General features: G+C 39.4%; 1 protein-coding gene across 2 annotated transcripts; it reads left to right on the top strand.

The window, feature by feature from the left end:
- Positions 1-5,804: 5,804 nt before the first annotated feature.
- LOC118563037 (perforin-1-like) lies at positions 5,805-11,512 on the top strand. Of its 2 annotated transcripts, none has more exons than XM_036136620.1 (3): positions 5,805-5,841; positions 9,346-9,881; positions 10,014-11,512. In XM_036136620.1, exons 2-3 carry the CDS (start codon positions 9,346-9,348, stop codon positions 11,197-11,199), a joined length of 1,722 nt encoding a protein of 573 aa, XP_035992513.1. In that variant the 5' UTR covers positions 5,805-5,841; the 3' UTR covers positions 11,200-11,512. The 2 variants fall into 2 exon arrangements, with proteins under 2 accessions (XP_035992513.1, XP_035992514.1); XM_036136621.1 differs by lacking the exon at positions 5,805-5,841 and adding an exon at positions 9,132-9,169.
- Positions 11,513-19,376: the final 7,864 nt, after the last annotated feature.

Raw genomic sequence — 19,376 nt, forward strand, 5'->3', positions numbered from 1 at the left:
TTTGTAGAAAAGGTGAAGAAAATTAAAATACCCCAAAAAGTAATATAAAATCAAATAATTATACATCAGCATTTCATCAGTGTAAACAAAAGAGGCATAATACAAAGATACATGGTGCTCCTAATACAAATTTCTAAAAGAACAATTGTGGTCCTCACAAGATGTAATGATCACATTATGATATTACTTAAGATAACTAAGCGATGGTGTTAGCTACATCAAAGACAAATTTCCAAAACATAGTAAAAATGTGGTACAACCCATAATTTAACTAACCTAACTTTATCGTAATAATAATTGTTCTTACAACAGTAGTATCAATCTCCCACATCTTTCGATACAAATATTGGCTGACTAGTTCCATAGTGTTACATAATTTCCTAGGGGTATATAGACTTGTTTTGTTCTATTTTCTTTTCTTTTTTTTGCACAGTTTGTATAAGCTCCTGCCACAGTATTTCATTTTAACTGATTGCTAACCTTTAACTGGGGCATTGTGACACCTTATTTTTGTACACCTCATGTAGATGGTAGATGTTTTTTTTTAACCCCATTTCAGGCAAGCTTAACATGTTGCATGGAAGGGCTCACATTTGACTATTGAATACTTTTTTACACTGAGTACACTTTGGAGAGGCCGTGCTAGAGTCCCAACTGTATTCTGTTTGAAGGTCAGGGCTATGGATGGTGAAGTGGCATTTTAACCCTAACGGCTCTAAGATTATCACCAAAAGTGGTTGTTTTAAAGATAATATTAGAGACGTGCATAAAATCTGATCAGCAATCATGAGATGCATTCTTTGGTTGTTGTAATAGCCAGAAAAAGGCTTTTTCATCATTATTGGGTACAACATTAAATATTTGGAAAACATATGAAACATTTGGGGTGGCTCCTTTGGTTCAAATGTAAATAAAAACTGAGAAGGCTTTCTTTCCCGACAATGACACAAATTTTCTTTCAATATTTTGGGAGACGTCTTTGTCATGTACAAAAAAATAACTTTAATGAAAATAAATATATCAAAATCTGTCCAAGGTATGAATGAGTTTGGGGTGGAGCACTGCTTCTCTGCATAATGAATCACTTGAGGATGGCTAAAAAATCTGATCAGGATGCCTCCTAGGTGTCTAATCGTCACTAGGAAGAGAGACCAGTGCAGCCACTGATGCACTGACTTATGCTTTTGTTCTTGGAGCACTACCCTAGCGACCTGGGGTCCGTTCTTCGTACGTCGCTAACTCAGTTAGCAGGATTTCATTGTTGACGATTTGGCATGATCTTGGATCGTTTGGTTCTTCGAAAGACTTCCTGCACTTGTTGTCATAGCAACATGTGCGCCAGCTTAAACCTGCTCCAGAGCAGGCTTATTTCATGTAAACAAGATTAGATCATGGCTGTATAAGCGGAGGAGATAGGGAAGTCTGCCATAGCCATGTCCATTTTTACGACTGCAACCTGTTGCAGTTTTTCGAATTAATTGCGTATTGCGCAATAGATAGGATCCTTTAGCGCAGCTGGACAGTGTAATTGTAGAGAGATTTTCTTGGTGGCTGTTATAAACAGACAAACACATCATTTAACAGTGGCTTTTAAAGAGGAAAAAGTGGTGTTAGAGCCATAAATCTAAAATATTTAAGTTATTTGTATGATGGTTTGCTTTTTATTTTTATCATATTCAGTAAGAAGATTTGTTCGGGCCATTTTATTGTGAAGTTTAGTTTACTTTGAAAGGCTTGCTTCCTGTCGAGCGTATATTGTATTAGAAAAAACTATGGATGCATTATCTAGCCACGGAGCAATACAGTTTTACCGTGTAAACTGTGGATGATTTGGAAAAGGAAGATTTTTTATTTTTTATGGATAAAGATTTTTTTTTTTATTAAAATTCCCAGTTTGCACGCATCCTTTACTTCCCGTGCCTAAGGAATGACACTGAAATGTGGATCTCTTGACATAACAAGTGCCTTTTTAAAATAAAGTATAATAATTAAAGGCTACCATTTTGTAGAATATTCTTGTATTTCACTTTTACTTGTTCCCATGTTCTAGTGGGTCCCGTGGAGGCTCTGATATCAAAGAACAAAGTAAATATTAAATTATTAAAATGCAAAAATTCATACTGTAGAATGTGATAGAAACATCTACCATGGACAGTATTTAAGCATTAATTTGTCTGCTGCTTTTTGCCAGCCCTCTCTCCTGGCTTTAACAGATTTTTAGGTGTTTTAATTAATGACTCAAATTCGGCATAACCTTCCATTAAAAGCTCGTGTTCTGCTTGGGAAAAAAAGCGTTCTTTGGCCATGCTGAACAGCCAATAGCAGCGCTGCTGATCATTGTTTCTACTATCGATACATTTCCCCTTTTAAACAAACGCATGAACGCGCAGTTGTCTCAGATAACTCAATCCAGCCATACTAATCGTAAACAACAGGTGTGTTCGAAGAACCCAATTAGCCGGATCAGGATTAGCCGGATGAAATCATCTTGGATGTGTCAGTTGATCTCGGATGTTTTAAGCAACGTACGAAGAACGGACCCCTGATCTTGGTTAGGTGGAAAACAAAATGTTTGATACCTCGGGTGGCGATGCAGCCCCATGTCGAAACTGGTTAAAACGGAAGCTGGCGGTGTTTCCCGTGAGGTTTCAGTTTTCGTGGGAGGCCAGGAAGCTTGCTGGTCCCACTTGTGTGAGCGATGGCCAAGATTGTGGGTGAGTTTTTAAAGAATGGGGGCTATACTGTTTTTATTTTGCAAGGATACTGTTTTTGATTTCTTTGTTAAGGGGCCACACCGTTTTAGACCAAGCTGTGTGTTTGGGTGTCATGATTCAGGGTTTTTTGTTTGTTTTGAACTTCTGGACTTGGAGTTTCAGTCTGTCACCTCTCAGCCACAGAAAACCCTCCAATGAGCCCAGTCCATTTCTCAGTCACCAGTCATCAGCACAAACCAGTTCCACCTGTTGCCACAAATTAGTTCCACCTCTGCTCACCTGTTCCCCTGCCTTCATATACCTGCTTCACCTACACACTCACTGCCAGATCGTCACATTACATCTTCTCACTTGTGCTCTGCTGCTGTCGTTTTTTCTTTTTCAGTTCGTGTGTGCTCCGCTTGCATCGGCTAAAGTCTGGCTCCACCTGCATCTCCTGGGGCCCGTTCTTCGTACGTCGCTAACTCAGTTAGCTGGATTTGATTGTTGACGATTTGGCATGATCTTGGATCGTTTTGTTCTTCGAAACTCAACCTGGACTTGCTGTCAAAGCAACATGTGCGCAAACTTAAGCCTCCTCGCAAGCTTATTTGATGTAAACAGGATTAGATCGCAGCTTTATAAGCGGAGGAGATAGGCAAGTCTGTCCAGGCAGTGCACTTGGACCACCTAGTGGCAGAGGACGGGACAAAATTGTGGAACACCATTTTTTAAAGTTTAATAAAAGATGAAACAAATAATGCTTAGTTCCTGTCGTTTTATTTAAACAATACTTTAATAAGAAAAGACAGCAAGTCATCTTTTGTCTGCAATAAGAGATAGTTATGTAAAGTCAGCAATACTACTGTCAAATGGTGTATTAGAACTTACTCTGAAGGTCTTTTGAAGCAACTCGATCTCTAGCGCAATTTTTCTCTTTTTCAAGTTGTGGAGTTCAATTTCTCCTCTTAATTTGTGTTTTTTTTTTCAGGTCAAAATACACGTTTTTTTGTTGAAGAAGCCATTTATATAGGAAACGGATGGCACCCTGTGTCATTTTGTGAAAGGAAAAGGGTGAAACATGCCTCATGCAACAAAAGTAAAAAGAACCTGTTTTTTTCAGCCTTTTTCTTGGTGGCTGTTATAAACAGACAAACACATCATTTAACAGTGGCTTTTAAAAAAGAGGAAGAAGTTGTTTTTTAAAATACAGTATAATATTCAGTGTTGGGCACATTACTTTAAAAAAGTAATAAGTTATAGTTACTAGTTACTTCTCCCAAAAAGTAACTGATTTACTAACTGAGTTACTCCACTATAAAAGTAACTAGTTAACAGTAAAAGTAACTATTGCGTTACTTTTTCGTTTCTCCACCCCCCTCCCCCCGGCCCCCACCTTCTCAGAGCTTGTTTCATAAGCTAGATGTGCACGACAACAAAGACAAGTACCTGCACAGAGGTTTGCTGATGAATGCATACTATTAGTTTTATTATTTGTTCAAACAAGACTGGAGAAAAATATTTTTATCCTTAATTATACGGTGAATTTTGTTATACACCCCATGAAGAATTAAGCGGGTCAGAAAATGGATGGATAGATATAATCTTGTTCTAAAAATGTGTTTTATTAGATTGTAAAATTATTGATTGAGATTTTAGCACCCTCTGGTGTACACATCATAAACTACAGAAGACCTCGTCATTATAGCAGCCGCATTGTTTATTTTTTACAAAAACCGAACAGGGAATAGAACAAAGAACACACATAAATCCAAGGCATACCTTATTAAAATATATTTATTAAGCACAAAATACATACATATGCAAATCAAATAAATGATAAAAAAAACCTGAAGAATATTCTAAATCAAATACGTTTCTATACGCCTATACATCTATATATGTTTATAGTTGGGTTTTTTATGTACTTTAAGAAATGGTTTATATATTTTTATTTCCCTAACCACGACTGGGAAACATTTTGCTATAAAAATAAATAAATAAACCATGTGTTTTTTTTATGTATTTCTGTTGTTTAATTTTTAGAATATGCAATATTGACACAAATACAAAGATATACAAAAAGAAACCCCCACCTCGAAAAAATACAAAGAATTAAAAAGTAAGAAAAACGATGATGAAAGCCGGATGAAATCATCTTGGATGTCTCATTTGATCTTGGATGTTTTAAGCAATGTACGAAAAACGGACCCCAGGTCTATTTCTGCATTTTCAATAAACTCCTTTTTAACGTGACTCTGTGTTCAGCTAAATTTCAGGTACACACCTACAATCGTTAAATTGGGGAGTTGAGTGTGGGGCTCACTCACGACACATGTATTTTTATTTAAGAGGTTTTAAATTAGTTATTGTTAAAAAGTATATATTGATTGCATCATTTGTAATTTGGTATTTTTTGTTTGTTTACAGTGATGGTCTTTGTTGCTCCTGCTGTCCTTATTTTATTTTGTGATCTGAGTTTGTTTCAGTGATTCTGTCCCTGTTTAGTGTCCTCTGGCCCAGTGCGCACTGGTAAGGGCATGCTAACTGTTTTCTTTTGTTTTCATCTGTCTTTTTTGGTCTCTTTGGTCATTACCTTAATAATATTGTTAGCCAACAAAATACATTGGATTGAACCTGATAGTTTTCAGTGTTCAGTGGTAATCATTTGTACTGTTTTTTTTTCTACCCGATTGCAGTGAAGCCCAATCTTAGTGAGTGGTTTTTAGTTTTGCAGTTTTGTCTGCTGTCCACCTGTATCAGAGTTCAAGTGTCATACGATCTACAGTCAGCTATCAGTGTTTGGAAAGAGGAAAGGAACAAATGCTGTCAATATGAGTAAATAACATAAATTTAATCATTGACTCTGTTTTATTTATATGTGGGCTGCACCAAATATAAGGCTGAGAACCTCCAGTAACTAAAATGTGTGAACAGCTTGAGAGGCCCAACAACAGTTGCTCTGCACTGGCGTATAGTACAAAGAGGGAACTTTTATTGTAGGTGTCAAGTTAGCTGCTGAGTCAGACTGCTATTAATAAAATGTGTATAATTTGCTGGTGATATCACTCAGCCTCTGCATCAACATGACTAGATGAGGGAGAAATTTGAAACAACTGTGTCAAATGTGCCAACGTCTACAGTGAAGGTAAGATCCAAATGTTTTCTTGGAAATGACACAAACTGTACAGAAACAGCTTGGCAGGAGAGAACCAGAAGATCCTAGTTTTTGTTGTGGACTGGAGAAACCTCCAAAAGTGCACCATGAAGGTCTCCAACACAGTCTATGATTCTGTTGAATCTCTCGTCGAAGTCCAATGACCGGAAAATTGTTGCAGCTTTGGAGGGTCACACTCCAGGGCTCTCAATTAGGCATGACAAAATCCAAACAGGACCGCTACAACTTTGCCCGCCAATCTGTTAAAGGCATACTATGCAACATTTTCAGTTAATTAATGTGTTCCATACCGTTTTGGATGATTAAATGAGTCATTTCAGGTCGAACAAAGGTTTTCTCGGCCGCCCTGGGGGTCTGTGGGGGAAATACCGCACTTGCAATTGCAAGAGCTTACGGCCCGCACACACAGAAGTCTCGCTTTACGGCGAGAACTCCATGTGTTTTTGACCTGCCATTCACTATATGCACGCGCGAAAGCAACAACAAAGAACCGCGTGTTAACGTCAAATAAACATGCAAGCATATCGAGTTTTATTATTATTATTTATTTATTTATTTATTTTTATTTATTTTTTTTGTTATGTTGGCGAGACGCTACCGCGGGGCGGTGGCGGCGGCTGCGGCTTGGCGAGGCGGCGGCCGCGGCTTGGCGAGGCGGTGGCGGTATGTCTCGCCAACATAAAAAAAAAAAATAATAATAATAATAATAAAACTGGCGAGGCGGTGGCGGCGGCCGGCCGCCTCGCCAAGATAGCGCTGCGGGAAGCTTGATGTTCATACCTTCACTGTGTTAGTCATTGTTTGTACTGCCGTTTTTTCCACTTTTCGTTGCGTTCGCCTGTCTGCTAAACTCAAAACAACCGCGCCTGACTTGATGGAGAAACCAGAACAGCTGAGCATCTTTACTACAGTGCACTTTTACTTTCGCCCTCTGGGAGGAGCCTCGCTGGAAAATCAACCCCGGTTGCATAGTATACCTTTAATAAAAATATAATACAAATAAAGGTTTTGAAAGAGTCAAAAAATAACAAACAAAAAAAAAAACAACAACAAATGATCTAGATCTTAAATGTTTCAAATAAGTCAGATGGCTTTCAAGAAAATATAAATAGGCATGATTATAGCGAAAGGGGAAGTATAGATTAAATGGCAACACTTCTTGAGATCTTTACAAGATCTACCAGGTTGGCGACCGAGCCACAAACAACAGAAATATTAACCCCTTGAGTGTCCGGTGGCCCTCGGAGCAGCCATGGTTTGTTTTCAGAAAATCACCATTTAAGAACAAAATAACAATTGTTAACACCATTAGCTATTTCAGGGGCTCCAAATGTAAAACACACGGACAGACTCACAGAAAACCTATCCAAGAATAGTCTTTTTTTTTTTTTTGGAGGTTTTTCACGGCTCTAGTGGCTCGCATTTTATTACAGTAGGCTGACAGGACGGGGGTGGAAGAGGGGTAGAGACATGCGGCAAAGGACCACGTTTCAGAGTCAAACCTGGGTCGACCGCGCCGATGACTAAGGCCTCCGTACATGGGTTGCCCTACCCGCTGCGTCACCAGCGTGGCCGAATAGTCAGTTTTCGCGCTATTTCTGTCAAATTGGAACTTGTATCAAGTAGGACTTATATCTAATGCCTTGTTTGTTATCTGAGACCCCGTCCACACGGAGATGAGGTTAGCTGTAGCCACAAAGGTTTTTTAGGCTATGCTTCTACATGGATGCAGCATTTTTAGAATAGTAAACAATAATTTTTCACCCAGTCCCACGATGGGACCGGAGAAAAAAAATTACCATTTCTGCCAACTTTAACATCTATAAAATTATTACAGTAATTATAAGTTTCAGTGGTCAGGTTAAATATTTTGAGTGAAATCATTACAAAGAGACCATGCTTCTGAATGTGCTCCAAAGGGTTGAAGAACTGCATCTAATCAGTTATTAGATGCAGCAGTGATAAGCGGCTATATTGTGCTTTATAGCCGCTTTTACTGTCGGTGTTTTTGTGCTGAACATTAAGGGGTTAACAGTTTCTTTTTTGTCTCATCACTGGTTTCTTTTTATTAGAACACATTATTAACAAAATACTTGAAATTGCCTGGCTGTCTTTTAATTTTTGTACGGAATGCTGATAATAATTTTACTATTCATATTTTCCAGTTAAATGGTAAAGGAAAAGCTAAGGAGTAGTTATGAAGCTCTGAACAGACAAACCATAATTTAACCTAGACATCACGACCCAAGTCACCATTAAACTACTTAGAAACGCTCAAGACTTCATTACATTTGCCATTTTAATGTTGATTTTAGCAGCACTCCAAGTATTTACAATCTCTTTTGAGGTGGTTTTGTTGAAAAAAAAAAGATGACTGGTTAGCTGGTAAGGTTTTTGATATGTTAGTAAAAATTATATTGATGAAAGAAGAATTTTAACCTTAGCCTGATTTATTTTGTATTTTATAATAGATATTATGATAATAATAGTGATATCACAGTGATGTCACTAATTCAGGATTTTATATCTTTTATTATATTACAAATATATCCCAACTTGTTACTTGGTTTACAAAGCCAGAATGTCCGAGTGTTAAATAAAACAGCTCTACGTAATAGTTTTTTTGGAAAAACTCTGTAAAGAGGATCCTAGAGCAGTGATTTCAATCTTTTTGCCCAGGGTTGTTTGAAAATCAATGAGAACGTCAGAAAGGTAATACCAAAACTGACATTTGTCATAAATAAGTAGAAAGCCAAAAAAAAAGGCAAAGATTGAGACACAAACCTGTGGGTTTGTGTCTCAAAGAGAACGTGGGTTAAAAAAAAAAAAAACTTCTCCCAAGGTATGTGGATCTCAGGTTGCATTGAGACATGAGCATAATAAGCCAATAGCGCAAACTCTTTTTAATAAAACTAGTCATGGGGTGATCAAGTGAGGGTCCAGGCCTGTGGAAAATTTCTAGAGGGAACTAAAAACTGAATTGACACGAAGTTACTAAATGGAAATGTTTTGAGCAGGTCAAGTTTTTTTGTAAAGCAATTTTAAGCAGCAAGGCGGTTGAATATTTATTTTGACAAACTTCCTAATGTGCTACTCTGTTTAAGTTTATAGGCCCATTAAAAAGGATATAGTAAAATATGTTGTTACCACAGCTTCAATTGCTCACCCACAATACAATACATTGTGGGTGTCATCTGTGAGATTCATATCTGTATTGGAAACTCCCCCTCTGCATCAGTTCTGTAACATGAGTTAGAAACTAGAAACCCATGAGCAGAACTTCCCATCAGTGGTAAAGGTAAGACACCAAGGTTTTTCCTCCTTGTCTATACCAATTTTTTCAATTGAAATAAAAAAAATCCTTGCTGTTGTCATTCTGCGTGGTGAGTAAATTGTGTATTTGAAGTTTCCACTGTTGAGTTTGTGTTTTGTTTTTCATTGCATCACAACCCCCCCATCCCACCCCCCCAATAGATGGCAAACCTCTGGCAGCACATGGTCCTGTTTTGTATGCGGATTCCTCTGTGTCTGTCATCCACCATGAGCCTCATTGGTTCACCACAGGAGTGTGAAAAAACTCACTTCGTTCCTGGTTACAACCTGGGTGGAGAAGGCTTTGACATCGTAACCATGGAGAGGAAGGGAGCCTATGTCATCGACACTGAAACGTGGAACCTTGGAAATGGCACTTGCAAACTATGCAGAAACAGCTACATGGCTGGAGAGATGCAGAAGGTTCCAGTTGCTGTGGTGGACTGGAGAAACCTCCCGAAGTGCACCATGAAGGTCTCCAGCACACTCTACGATTCTGTGGAATCTCTCGTCAATGAATCCACATCATCTGTGTCCAACGATTGGAAAATTGGTCTTGAAATTCCAGTGGACCCTTCAGTCACTGTTGGTGTTGGCCTTGGAGGGTCACACTCCAGGGCCTCTGAATTTGCCATGAAAAAATCCAAAGAAGATCGCTATACCTTTGTCCGCCAATCCGTCAAATGTAATTTCTATAGGTTAGTATGCTGATGGATCAGAGGAAAATTATTTATACCATGCATTGACCAAGTGATGGTACAGGTACGAATATCATATTAACTGACACGGCGACATACCTAACTTGGTTTCATTCTTTCTGTGCTCCACAGGTACAGACTGACAACAAATCCTCCCTTGAGTGCTGACTTTCTATCAGCTGTGAACACGCTTCCTCCATATTCTCCTGCAAAGACATCTGCATATCGCAACCTGATTGACACTTATGGTACTCATTACATCACACATGTTTTTCTTGGAGGGGAAATAAAGGCAACAACCTCTTTCCAGACCTGCAAGGCAACCATGAATGGGCTGACAGCAACAGATGTTAGTGATTGTTTGATGGTTGAAGCCTCACTTAACATTGCTAACACTGCCAAATTTAATGCCATGACTAAACACTGTGAAGCAAAGAAGAGTAAAATGGGCTTAAACCAAAGTTTCAGCTCAGAATTCAATGAGCGTATCACAGAGGTCATTGGTGGGGATGAAATGGAAGTTGTACTTCTTGAAGGAAGTTCAGACCCTACTGTGTATAACAGGTGGTTAAACTCTCTTAGAACCACACCTGATGTGGTCCAGTATAACTTGAAACCTCTGCACAACATCCTACCAGATAATCACCATGCAAAAAAGGGTCTGAAACGTGAGGTGGAACAGTACATCTTGAAAAATGCAGTGCTGAAAAAATGTTCTGAATCCTGTCCAATTGGACACAGGTCCAGCAAGAGAGATCCCTGTGCTTGTGTGTGTAACAGTAACCAGAATATCAAGTCAAACTGCTGTCCAGCAGGGAAAGGCTTCGCAACATTGAAGGTCTCTAAACTTCATGCAAATAATCTATATGGAGACAGGTGGACTGAGACCGATGGTTCAGTGGAAGTTAAGTACGGTGACCAGATAAAACGCACCATAATAATCAGTAATAATGACAATCCTAGGTGGCCTGAAACATTTGATTTTGGACCCGTTGTCATCAATATGCAAAATAAGCTTACATTTTCTGTATATGACGAGGATACACACTGGAACAGGGATCTGCTTGGTGAGTGTTCCTTTGATCTCCGTAAAGGGCTTGTGAAAGACACCTGCATGTTTGATCATGGTACGTTCTTCTTTACTTACTTGGTGGAGTGTGCACCGAGCCTGGGTGGTAATCGGTGTGATGAGTACCTTCCCTCTCCCATGAATCCCTCTCTGGCCAAAGTGTTTTACACCAGAAATGGGGTTCTGCTTGGAGATTCAATGAGGAAGTTTTCAAAGCCAGGCGCTCTTTCAGGTTTTGGCCAACTGTGAGAGGATGTAACGAGCACAGTAATTGCAATCGCTTGTAGTTTGTAATGTTCTTTTCTTTAACTTTCATATTTCTGAAGAATACTTCTTAATCCTAATGTTTGTCAATATACTGATAATTCTTTTTCCAAAAAAATAAAAAATAAATGCATTGTTTGTAATTTTCCCAACTTTTGCCTGTAATGTTTGTGCAAAATTTTTAACACTTAAATGATTTCTAAGATTCAATCGTAGTTTGTAAAACAGTAACTAATGAATCCTACTTTATGCTTCTTTTCAATCTGCAAAAACCCGCAATAAAGCATCCACAAAGACAGTGTGTCTCTTTTGTTATTTTAGCAAATTAAAACTAAAATATTGCTAATGTAAAAATGTATTTTTGACCGAATCAACAGTATACACGTCCCTTACTTCAAAATCTGACCTACTAAATGCTATTTTCAAAGATTAATTTCTGAACCAAGTAAGCGGATTAAACTTTGCTACATCTTCCCTTGAAAGGCCAAGGGCCTGAATAGTTTTGCTTTTAAAACTGTCCTGTTTGCTTCGGACACATAGAATGTCTCAGGGTTCCTTTTTAAGAGGATCCTTTATTGATCAGCTTTTGATATAAACATAAACAGCTGGAACACCAGTAAATTTTTAAACCAATCTGTCTGTATGATTCGGTAGAACTGACACTCTGAAGCAACTTGAGATAAACTGTTATGACTTGGTGCTATATAAATAAACTGGATAAAATCAAAACTGAATTCTGTTCTGTGGTAACAGTATGAATTGCAACTTTTCAGAGGTGCCAGATTAATGAGCGGAAATACTGCAAAGCTGTAGAAACAGGAGCACAGTGTGAACTTTTTCTTATTATGAACAAAATTCAGATATTGGTAGGAATTAGTTACATTCACTCAGCTATTACAGCTATTAGAGTAACTATTAGAGTAACTTTTTAATACAGTTTACTCCTAGGAGTAGTTTTTTATTACATTTAATAAAAATAAATTCTTAAATGTTGTTATAACTCATGTTATTGGAGTTCCTTCAATCAACTGTGCATGGCCGCATGCAGGAAGGATCACCTGTAGCGGTCTGTCTCACAGTGGATCCAGAGAAGCGTCTCACTGAAGACACTCTGTGTATGACAATCTGATGAAGAGGATTCTCAGGGTTGTCCATAATGATGAAGAATACTTCCACATAAAATCATCTCCAGAGGTTCTAGATGAGTCCCCAAAACAGAGCCGGCTTTCTTTTTTGAAGAAGCTCAACGAAGCTTTCTTCAAGTCAGTTACTCAGATGCTACAGCTGCCCAAGCACATAATGGCAGAAGAGATAACACACTACACAACAGAAAAGATCAGCAGCATGTTGCTACATACACTGATCAAAGCTTTTTCAAGGTGTCCAGTCTGCTCTGTCCCTTCGTGTCATGTGAAGTGTATTGGATTGTCCAATCAAGAACTGCATGAGTCTGCATGAGAACCTGATGTGTGGTTCTCAGGACATTATAATATTATATATGAAAAAGAATCCTTGGCCACCCCATGGTTATAAATGTATCAAATAATGTGACCTTTATTCCTTTAAAAATTATGCCACTTAGATAATCACTTTAAGAATATTTGGAACACAGCCTGCTTTTGGCAGTCTACATGCAGCAGAACACGTGACACTGAACCTTTCGGCGAAACTAATAAATGAAAGGTTGTCTGCCTTCCATAAACAAAGATTATAACTATACATACCTTTCGCTAGAGATGTCTTCAGATTGCAGAGAACTTAGGGCTGGACGATAATTTAGTAACAATAAATATCGGTCGATACACAAGTGGTTCGATAGAAAAAAAAGGGCTCAATAAAAGGTTCAATAAAAGAACAGTTTATTCTATCCTATCATGTAGGCTAGTACTAAAGTCATTACATCCTCCCAACCAATGATAAACACAGACCCAGGAACCCTCCATCTGCCTTCAGAGAGTTCAGAGAGCACATGTTATTTTTTCTTTTTTATGACTTACAGTTTTGGTAAAAAGTTGGTTCAATAAAGTGTTCTGTTTGAATCCATGTATTTAAAAATAGGTCATTAGGTAGCAGCATAAAATGGTCAGAGCTGCACTTAAAATTTATGTTTTGAAATTTTTTTTATAATTATTGATAGCGATCAATATGATTTCTATTTTATCGATATGCTTTTTTATAAAATATTGTCCAGCCCTAACAGAACTGCAATGTTTTCATTAATTATTGTTTTTTTATGAACCCGGATGCCGGTGCACGTTGATAATGTATATGGCTGTGTCTTTGGCAATGGCAGTGAGCATAACGACAAAGCTGTGTCACATCTTTCTGAGAACGTACTGAAAAATATTCGGCGAAACTAATATAGGAAGGGTTGTTTCCCTTCCATGACCGAAGAATAAAAATAAATTATGCAAATGTTTTGTTATAGATGTCATCGAAATGCACATAACTGCAGATATTTTGCTTAAAAATTGTTTGTTGTGGACTAAAATCTCAGAGTAATTCGGTAACAGTGATGTAGGTAGGAAATGCCCCTTTCTCCCATTTTACTGAGACAGTATCCATTATTATATTCGGCTAAACAAATGAATGAAAAATTGTCTACCTTCCCTGACTGAAGATTATGAAAATAATATACATACTTCTTGCTAGCAACGTTGTTAAATGCATGTAAACGCAGTTGTTTTGCTTAAATGTTTATTGTAGGCTGTGTTGCTATAATATTCTACGAGGGCACCCTGCACGTCAAACAATTAACAACCTTAACAAACCCTGGCATTTAAAGCACTTGTCCAGCAGAGGAGGCTTAAAATCTGGGTTATCTTTAATTAGCATGGTTCTTGATAGTAAGATTAGGACTCCACTACTTTTCCTGAGTACCTGATAGTATTGCGTAGCGTCTGGTAATGAAGTCCCCTTTTTATTTGGGTGGTAGTGTACTTAGTCTAATTCTGGGTCTTTTGTTTTGCTATGCTGCCTTAGCAATTTTATTATAGTTTTAAAAGACTTAACTGGCACCTGCATGGACAAGGACTGTAAGAGAAAAGAGAATCTGGGAAGGTTATTCATTTGGATCCACTCTATCCATAACCTGACTCTAGCCAGATTGATATCGCTCTGCCTAGCTTCACTCACATCCATCTGGGACATCTACCATAGAGAGTGATTTCTCCAACCAATTTTATTGTCTAGCCAATCAGGACGCATGGCTGGAGTTTCATAGATGTGACGTAGTGGAGAAGCGACCATGACGTGAGACTGTTTTGATTCAGACAATGGCGGCTCGCATGGAGGAAGCAAGAGTTAACATTGATGCTGCTATTTCTTCCGTGTTGTCCAGTCTACCTAATATTGTTTCATTAAAAGAACATCAGAGAACGGCTCTGAAGGCTTTTGTTGGTGGAAACGATGTTTTCGCCCTTCTCCCGACCGGATTTGGCAAGTTTTGTTTGCGCGGGAGTGGTTAGCGGTTAGCGCGAACCATATTAGGAGGCCTTTAGTCCTCGACGCAGTCGGCCCGGGATCGATTCCGACCCGCGGCGCTTTGCCGCCTGTCTTCCCCCCTCTTCCTGTCAGCTCACTGTCAATAAAACGCGTGCCACTAGAGCTGCAAACACATAAAAAAAAAAAAAAGTTTTGTTTTTTTCCTGTGTCGCTCTCACAGCGTCACGGGTTAGCTTCGGTGTGAGTGGTTGAAATTGCACGTCGATAAAGATGACAGACAAGTGGCTTATCTAATCATATGCCAGGAGTTTTGATAAGGCCCAGCCTTCAAAAAAGGCAATTCCTATGGAGAGGTCCCAGGTGGATGTGAGTGGAGCAGGGCGGAGCGACATACGTCTGGCTAGGGTCAGGTTACTCTATCCATCCTAGCAGGGTCAATAGCAAAACCTTGAGTTAAGACTGAAATTTACCATAATGTTTTTAGAAGGTCATTATTTCGAGGTGGGATAACGAATCCCAGTAGAGGTTTGGTGAAACAAAGCAATACTGTTTCGTTGAGTAGCCCAGCTTCCTACTTGGTTGGTTATCTCTTATTTTTGTTCTGCCAATAGTCCAGTAGTTATTGTAACGTGTTCCCCTCCCTATGTCAAAAAACGAAGAGCAAAATTGATTGTAAGAAGCCTTGAGGAGTTTTTTATGGCTAAGAAGTGTTGTGCCAGAATATTAAAGCCATGATGAGAGAATGAATTAAATTTGAATTTTGAACATGTACCATGGGGAAGGGACCAGATGGAATTTTCACCGCCCTGCTCCAAAGAGTCTCACAGCAGGGGTGCCCCTGGTGTTGAGCCAAACCCCTCCCCACAGAGGATCCTTTCAGACTGCACATCTCAGCTCCATTCAGTCTACCCCTGTCGAGAGATCCAGTTCTCATTTTACTCCTTCCTGGGACTCTAAAGGAGAGGCCGCCCTGCAGGAGCCATGCATAGGGCCTGGAAGAGGCCACGAGCTGAGTGAGAAATGAGCCTCTCTGAAACTCAGTTCGGGAGAAGCCCGGGAACGGCACCCTATAGCGTTATTCACTATATCACTATATCACTGAACCGCTTATACCCATCACCCGCAGCTTTTCACCCAGCAACAGTGGGCGAATGTTGTTACAAGCACTGAAGAAATCAAGCACTGAAGAAATCAAAGTATGAGGTTTCTCAGTTTCTCACCTGTCAATCAGTCGTCCCCAACTGACCAATCAGCAAGCACAATTTGTCCCAAAGTGAAACACCCTTTACCTGTAGGAGCTGCAGGTCATGTACCTCTGACAACATTGTCAGAATTTTGTACTACAAACATATAATGGTTAGAGGGATTTAATTACAAAAACATTGATAAAAATTGTTAAATGTTGTTAGAGGGGAACTTCAATACAGATATCTATAATTCCAAATGTTTAGAGGGTGAAATACAATTTATTCACTTCCCAAAACCTAAAAGGAGTCTAGAAAAATCTAAAACATGGATAAAGGCACGTGCTGGCCTCATAAGTAGTTGACTGCAACAGTGATCGGGTGGAACTACCACATGATCGTCTGTACGAAGGTAACTGTGTGAAAATGTTTCGTTTTTGTTCATAATTACATTGGATGCTTTAACTAGTTCAGAGGCGTTTTATGTATTTTGCATATATGTGTGTTGCAGGTTTGTTGCACAAGTTGAGTCTTTCTTAGCTATGATCAGTTAACAAGACTCTGATTTTGCATAAAGCTTTTAATAGGTAGAGTAATGTGAACTTTGCTCTCCCAAAAGGGCTTGGGAATGTGACATCTGCTGGTGAAAAACATGCAATGTAATGTCGGAATTCTGAACCTGGAAGTATCAGTACAGGCTAGTAGGTGATGTAGGGCAGTGCAGTGGTTTTTTTTTTGGTAATTCAGAATTAAGCACAACAAAATCATAATAACTTGCTGTGTTATCAACAGTCACAATCGTTCTCATGACCAGAGGAGAAAACGTATTGCAAATGGAGTACGTTTTTTTTTTCTCACAAAAGCAATGGAGCACAGGCAGCCAACCTACCAAAGAGGGCTTGGAGAGCATAGGTAGCAGCTGTAAGACAAAAAGCATGACCTTCTCTAATATTTTCCGACACATTTCAATGCAAGTAAGGTTTAATAAAGTCATATTTAATTCTAATGAGGTTACCAGTAACTCTGCACAGGCTGCACAGCTACACATCTAAGCATGCATCTCTTTCCATTTCTCTTTCCAATGAACTTCTTGACTGCTATCCTGACTGGGTACCCTCTTTACTTCTTGGGCACACAGATGTCAAAGCAGCAACTCCTAAGCAAGACATGGATGTACCCCAGGCCAGCTGACAGCTTTGCTAGGGCCCGGGACAACGCAGTCTTTTTGGGCCCCCCCCCCTACACTTGCCGCCACCACACACACACACACACACACACACACACAAACGCACACACACACACGCACACACACACACACACACACACACACACACACACACACACACACACACACACACACACACACACACACACACAAAAATCAACTATATACTTCATGCCCTGGAAATCTCTGTATTTTATATTTTCAACCCGTCTATTGAATTTAGTGCACTAGTTGATCTTTTCTTCATAAGAGAACAAAGTTTTTGAAAGTTAACATGAACTGCTGCTGAAGATGACCACTCTGATCTACCTGGATGTTCTCTGGAGGACTGAAACGCCTCAGTCAGTGGCGTCAGTCTGTGGGTCTGGGTTTGTCGGGGCAATGAGAGAAGTTTTGTCTCCTCTCTCCGTTTCTCTCGCTGCTTGACGTTTTCTTGCTCATGGTTTTTCACGTGCTTAGATAAATTTGTTGTGTTTCCACTGAATTTAACCAGCTTTTTACAAAACATACAGCTTGATTTCATTGACGGTATTAAAATAAAGCCAAATGGTGCTTCTTTCCCTCTTCATGTTTTTGAGAGAGAGCTGAGTGGGCGGGCCAGGCTGAGTCTGCGTGCTGATTGGCTGGCGCCGCTGAGCCATGTACCAGAGGGGAGGGGGAGCAGCAGAGTGCCGTGACACAGACAGCGCGAGTGCTGACTGCAGCAGATGCGGAGACGTTGGGAGACCATTTGTCAGAGTGTCACTTTTGGGTCCCCCCCCTGTCCGGGGCCCGGGACAACTGACCCGTTTGTCCCCCCCTGTCGGCGGGCGACACAGATCACACCTGAGTGTAGCTGCTCTGAATGTTAAAGTGGATGAAGGTGCACTGAGGACAAAGGTGGATCAAAGTGCAATTAATGAACATGAAGAAGAGCAGCTGTGGTGCAGGGATTTTTTTTGCCCATAGACATGCTGAAATTAACTGCCTGTTGGAGGAAAACAGGATTCTGAAGGAAGAGTCGATGGAAAAGAAAATGAACGAGAAATTCTTAAAAGATGATGTTATGGTCAAGTATTACACAGGGCTTCCATGTTTGGCTTTTGTGATGGGTGTGTTGTCTCAGCCTCTTTCCTGTTTATCATGGATTGGTTGAACACTTTCTCCCTCTAAAAACGGTCCTCCTAACTATAATGAGGCTGACTCTTCCCATCCATTCATGTGGAGAAAGTGATTGGAACAAATGCACCTTATTGCGAAGGGAATATACCACTGAGCATGGTGCTGCCATGTAAAGATGAGGACATGGCAACATCTTTACTGAGAATATCCAAAAGATTTGAGGGGTAGTCTGAATATCCTTATCAAGTTCAGTACCAAAGCTGTTTCTAACTAGAACTGATCTTGACAAAATGTCTCAATTCAGCCAAATAAACCACCAAAGCTTAAAAGTCATATCTCAGCTATGTTCCTCCTTCTCTAGTCTCAATGATCTACCTACAGCTTTGTTTAAGAAAGTTTTACCTGTCATAACATCTAATTTGACTAAGATAATAAACACGTCCCTTTTGTCAGGTGTATTCCCCCAGTCCCTATAAATAGCAACTATCAAATCACTGCTGAAAAATAATAATTTAGACAAATTGCTACTGCAGAACTACAGGTCCATTTCAAGCATCCCTTTTGTCAGTAAGATTATTGAAAAGGGTATGTTTCAACAATTAAAGACCAACCATTTTGATATTTTGCAGTCAAGTTTCTGTGCTCACCACAGTACAGTGACTGCCCTTGTCAAATTGTTTAATGACATCCATATAAATACAGACTGTGGAAGAATCACAGTACTGGTATTATTGGACCTTAGTGAAGCATTCAGTACTGTTGATCACTCCATTCTGTTACAATGCCTGGAAAACTGGGTCGGCCTTTCTGGTACAGCACTTGACTGGTTTAAATCCTGAATAAAATACAGGGTCTTTTTTTCTCAGTAGGTAACTTTTCATCCGAGACCACAAACATCACATGTGGGTTTCGCATAGGGTCCATCTTGGTCCCCTCCAATTCAATATCTGCAAGCTCCCTCTAGCTCAGATAATAAAAAACAACATCAGTTACCACAACTATGCAGTCGACACAACTGTACATCACCATGTCACCAAGACACAGATCTCATTCAACCTTTGGGTAAATACTTAGAAGAAAATCAATGCATGGATGTGTCAAAACTTTCCAAATGTGAAATAAAAACAAAACTGAAGTAAGGATTTTTGGACCAATGGAGGAGCGATTAAAAGTTAGAAGACAATTTCAGTTGCTTCAGCTAGTAACCA

The sequence above is a fragment of the Fundulus heteroclitus genome, chromosome 5 (assembly GCF_011125445.2).
Source record: "Fundulus heteroclitus isolate FHET01 chromosome 5, MU-UCD_Fhet_4.1, whole genome shotgun sequence".
In the NCBI taxonomy this organism is placed as follows: domain Eukaryota; kingdom Metazoa; phylum Chordata; class Actinopteri; order Cyprinodontiformes; family Fundulidae; genus Fundulus; species Fundulus heteroclitus.

Coding starts and splice junctions, on each gene's coding strand:
- LOC118563037 (XM_036136620.1), top strand. CDS start 9,346: ATGGCAAACCTCTGGCAGCACATGGTCCTGTTTTGTATGCGGATTCCT. Junction 9,882..10,013: donor GTCAAATGTAATTTCTATAG/GTTAGTATGCTG, acceptor TGTGCTCCACAG/GTACAGACTGACAACAAATC.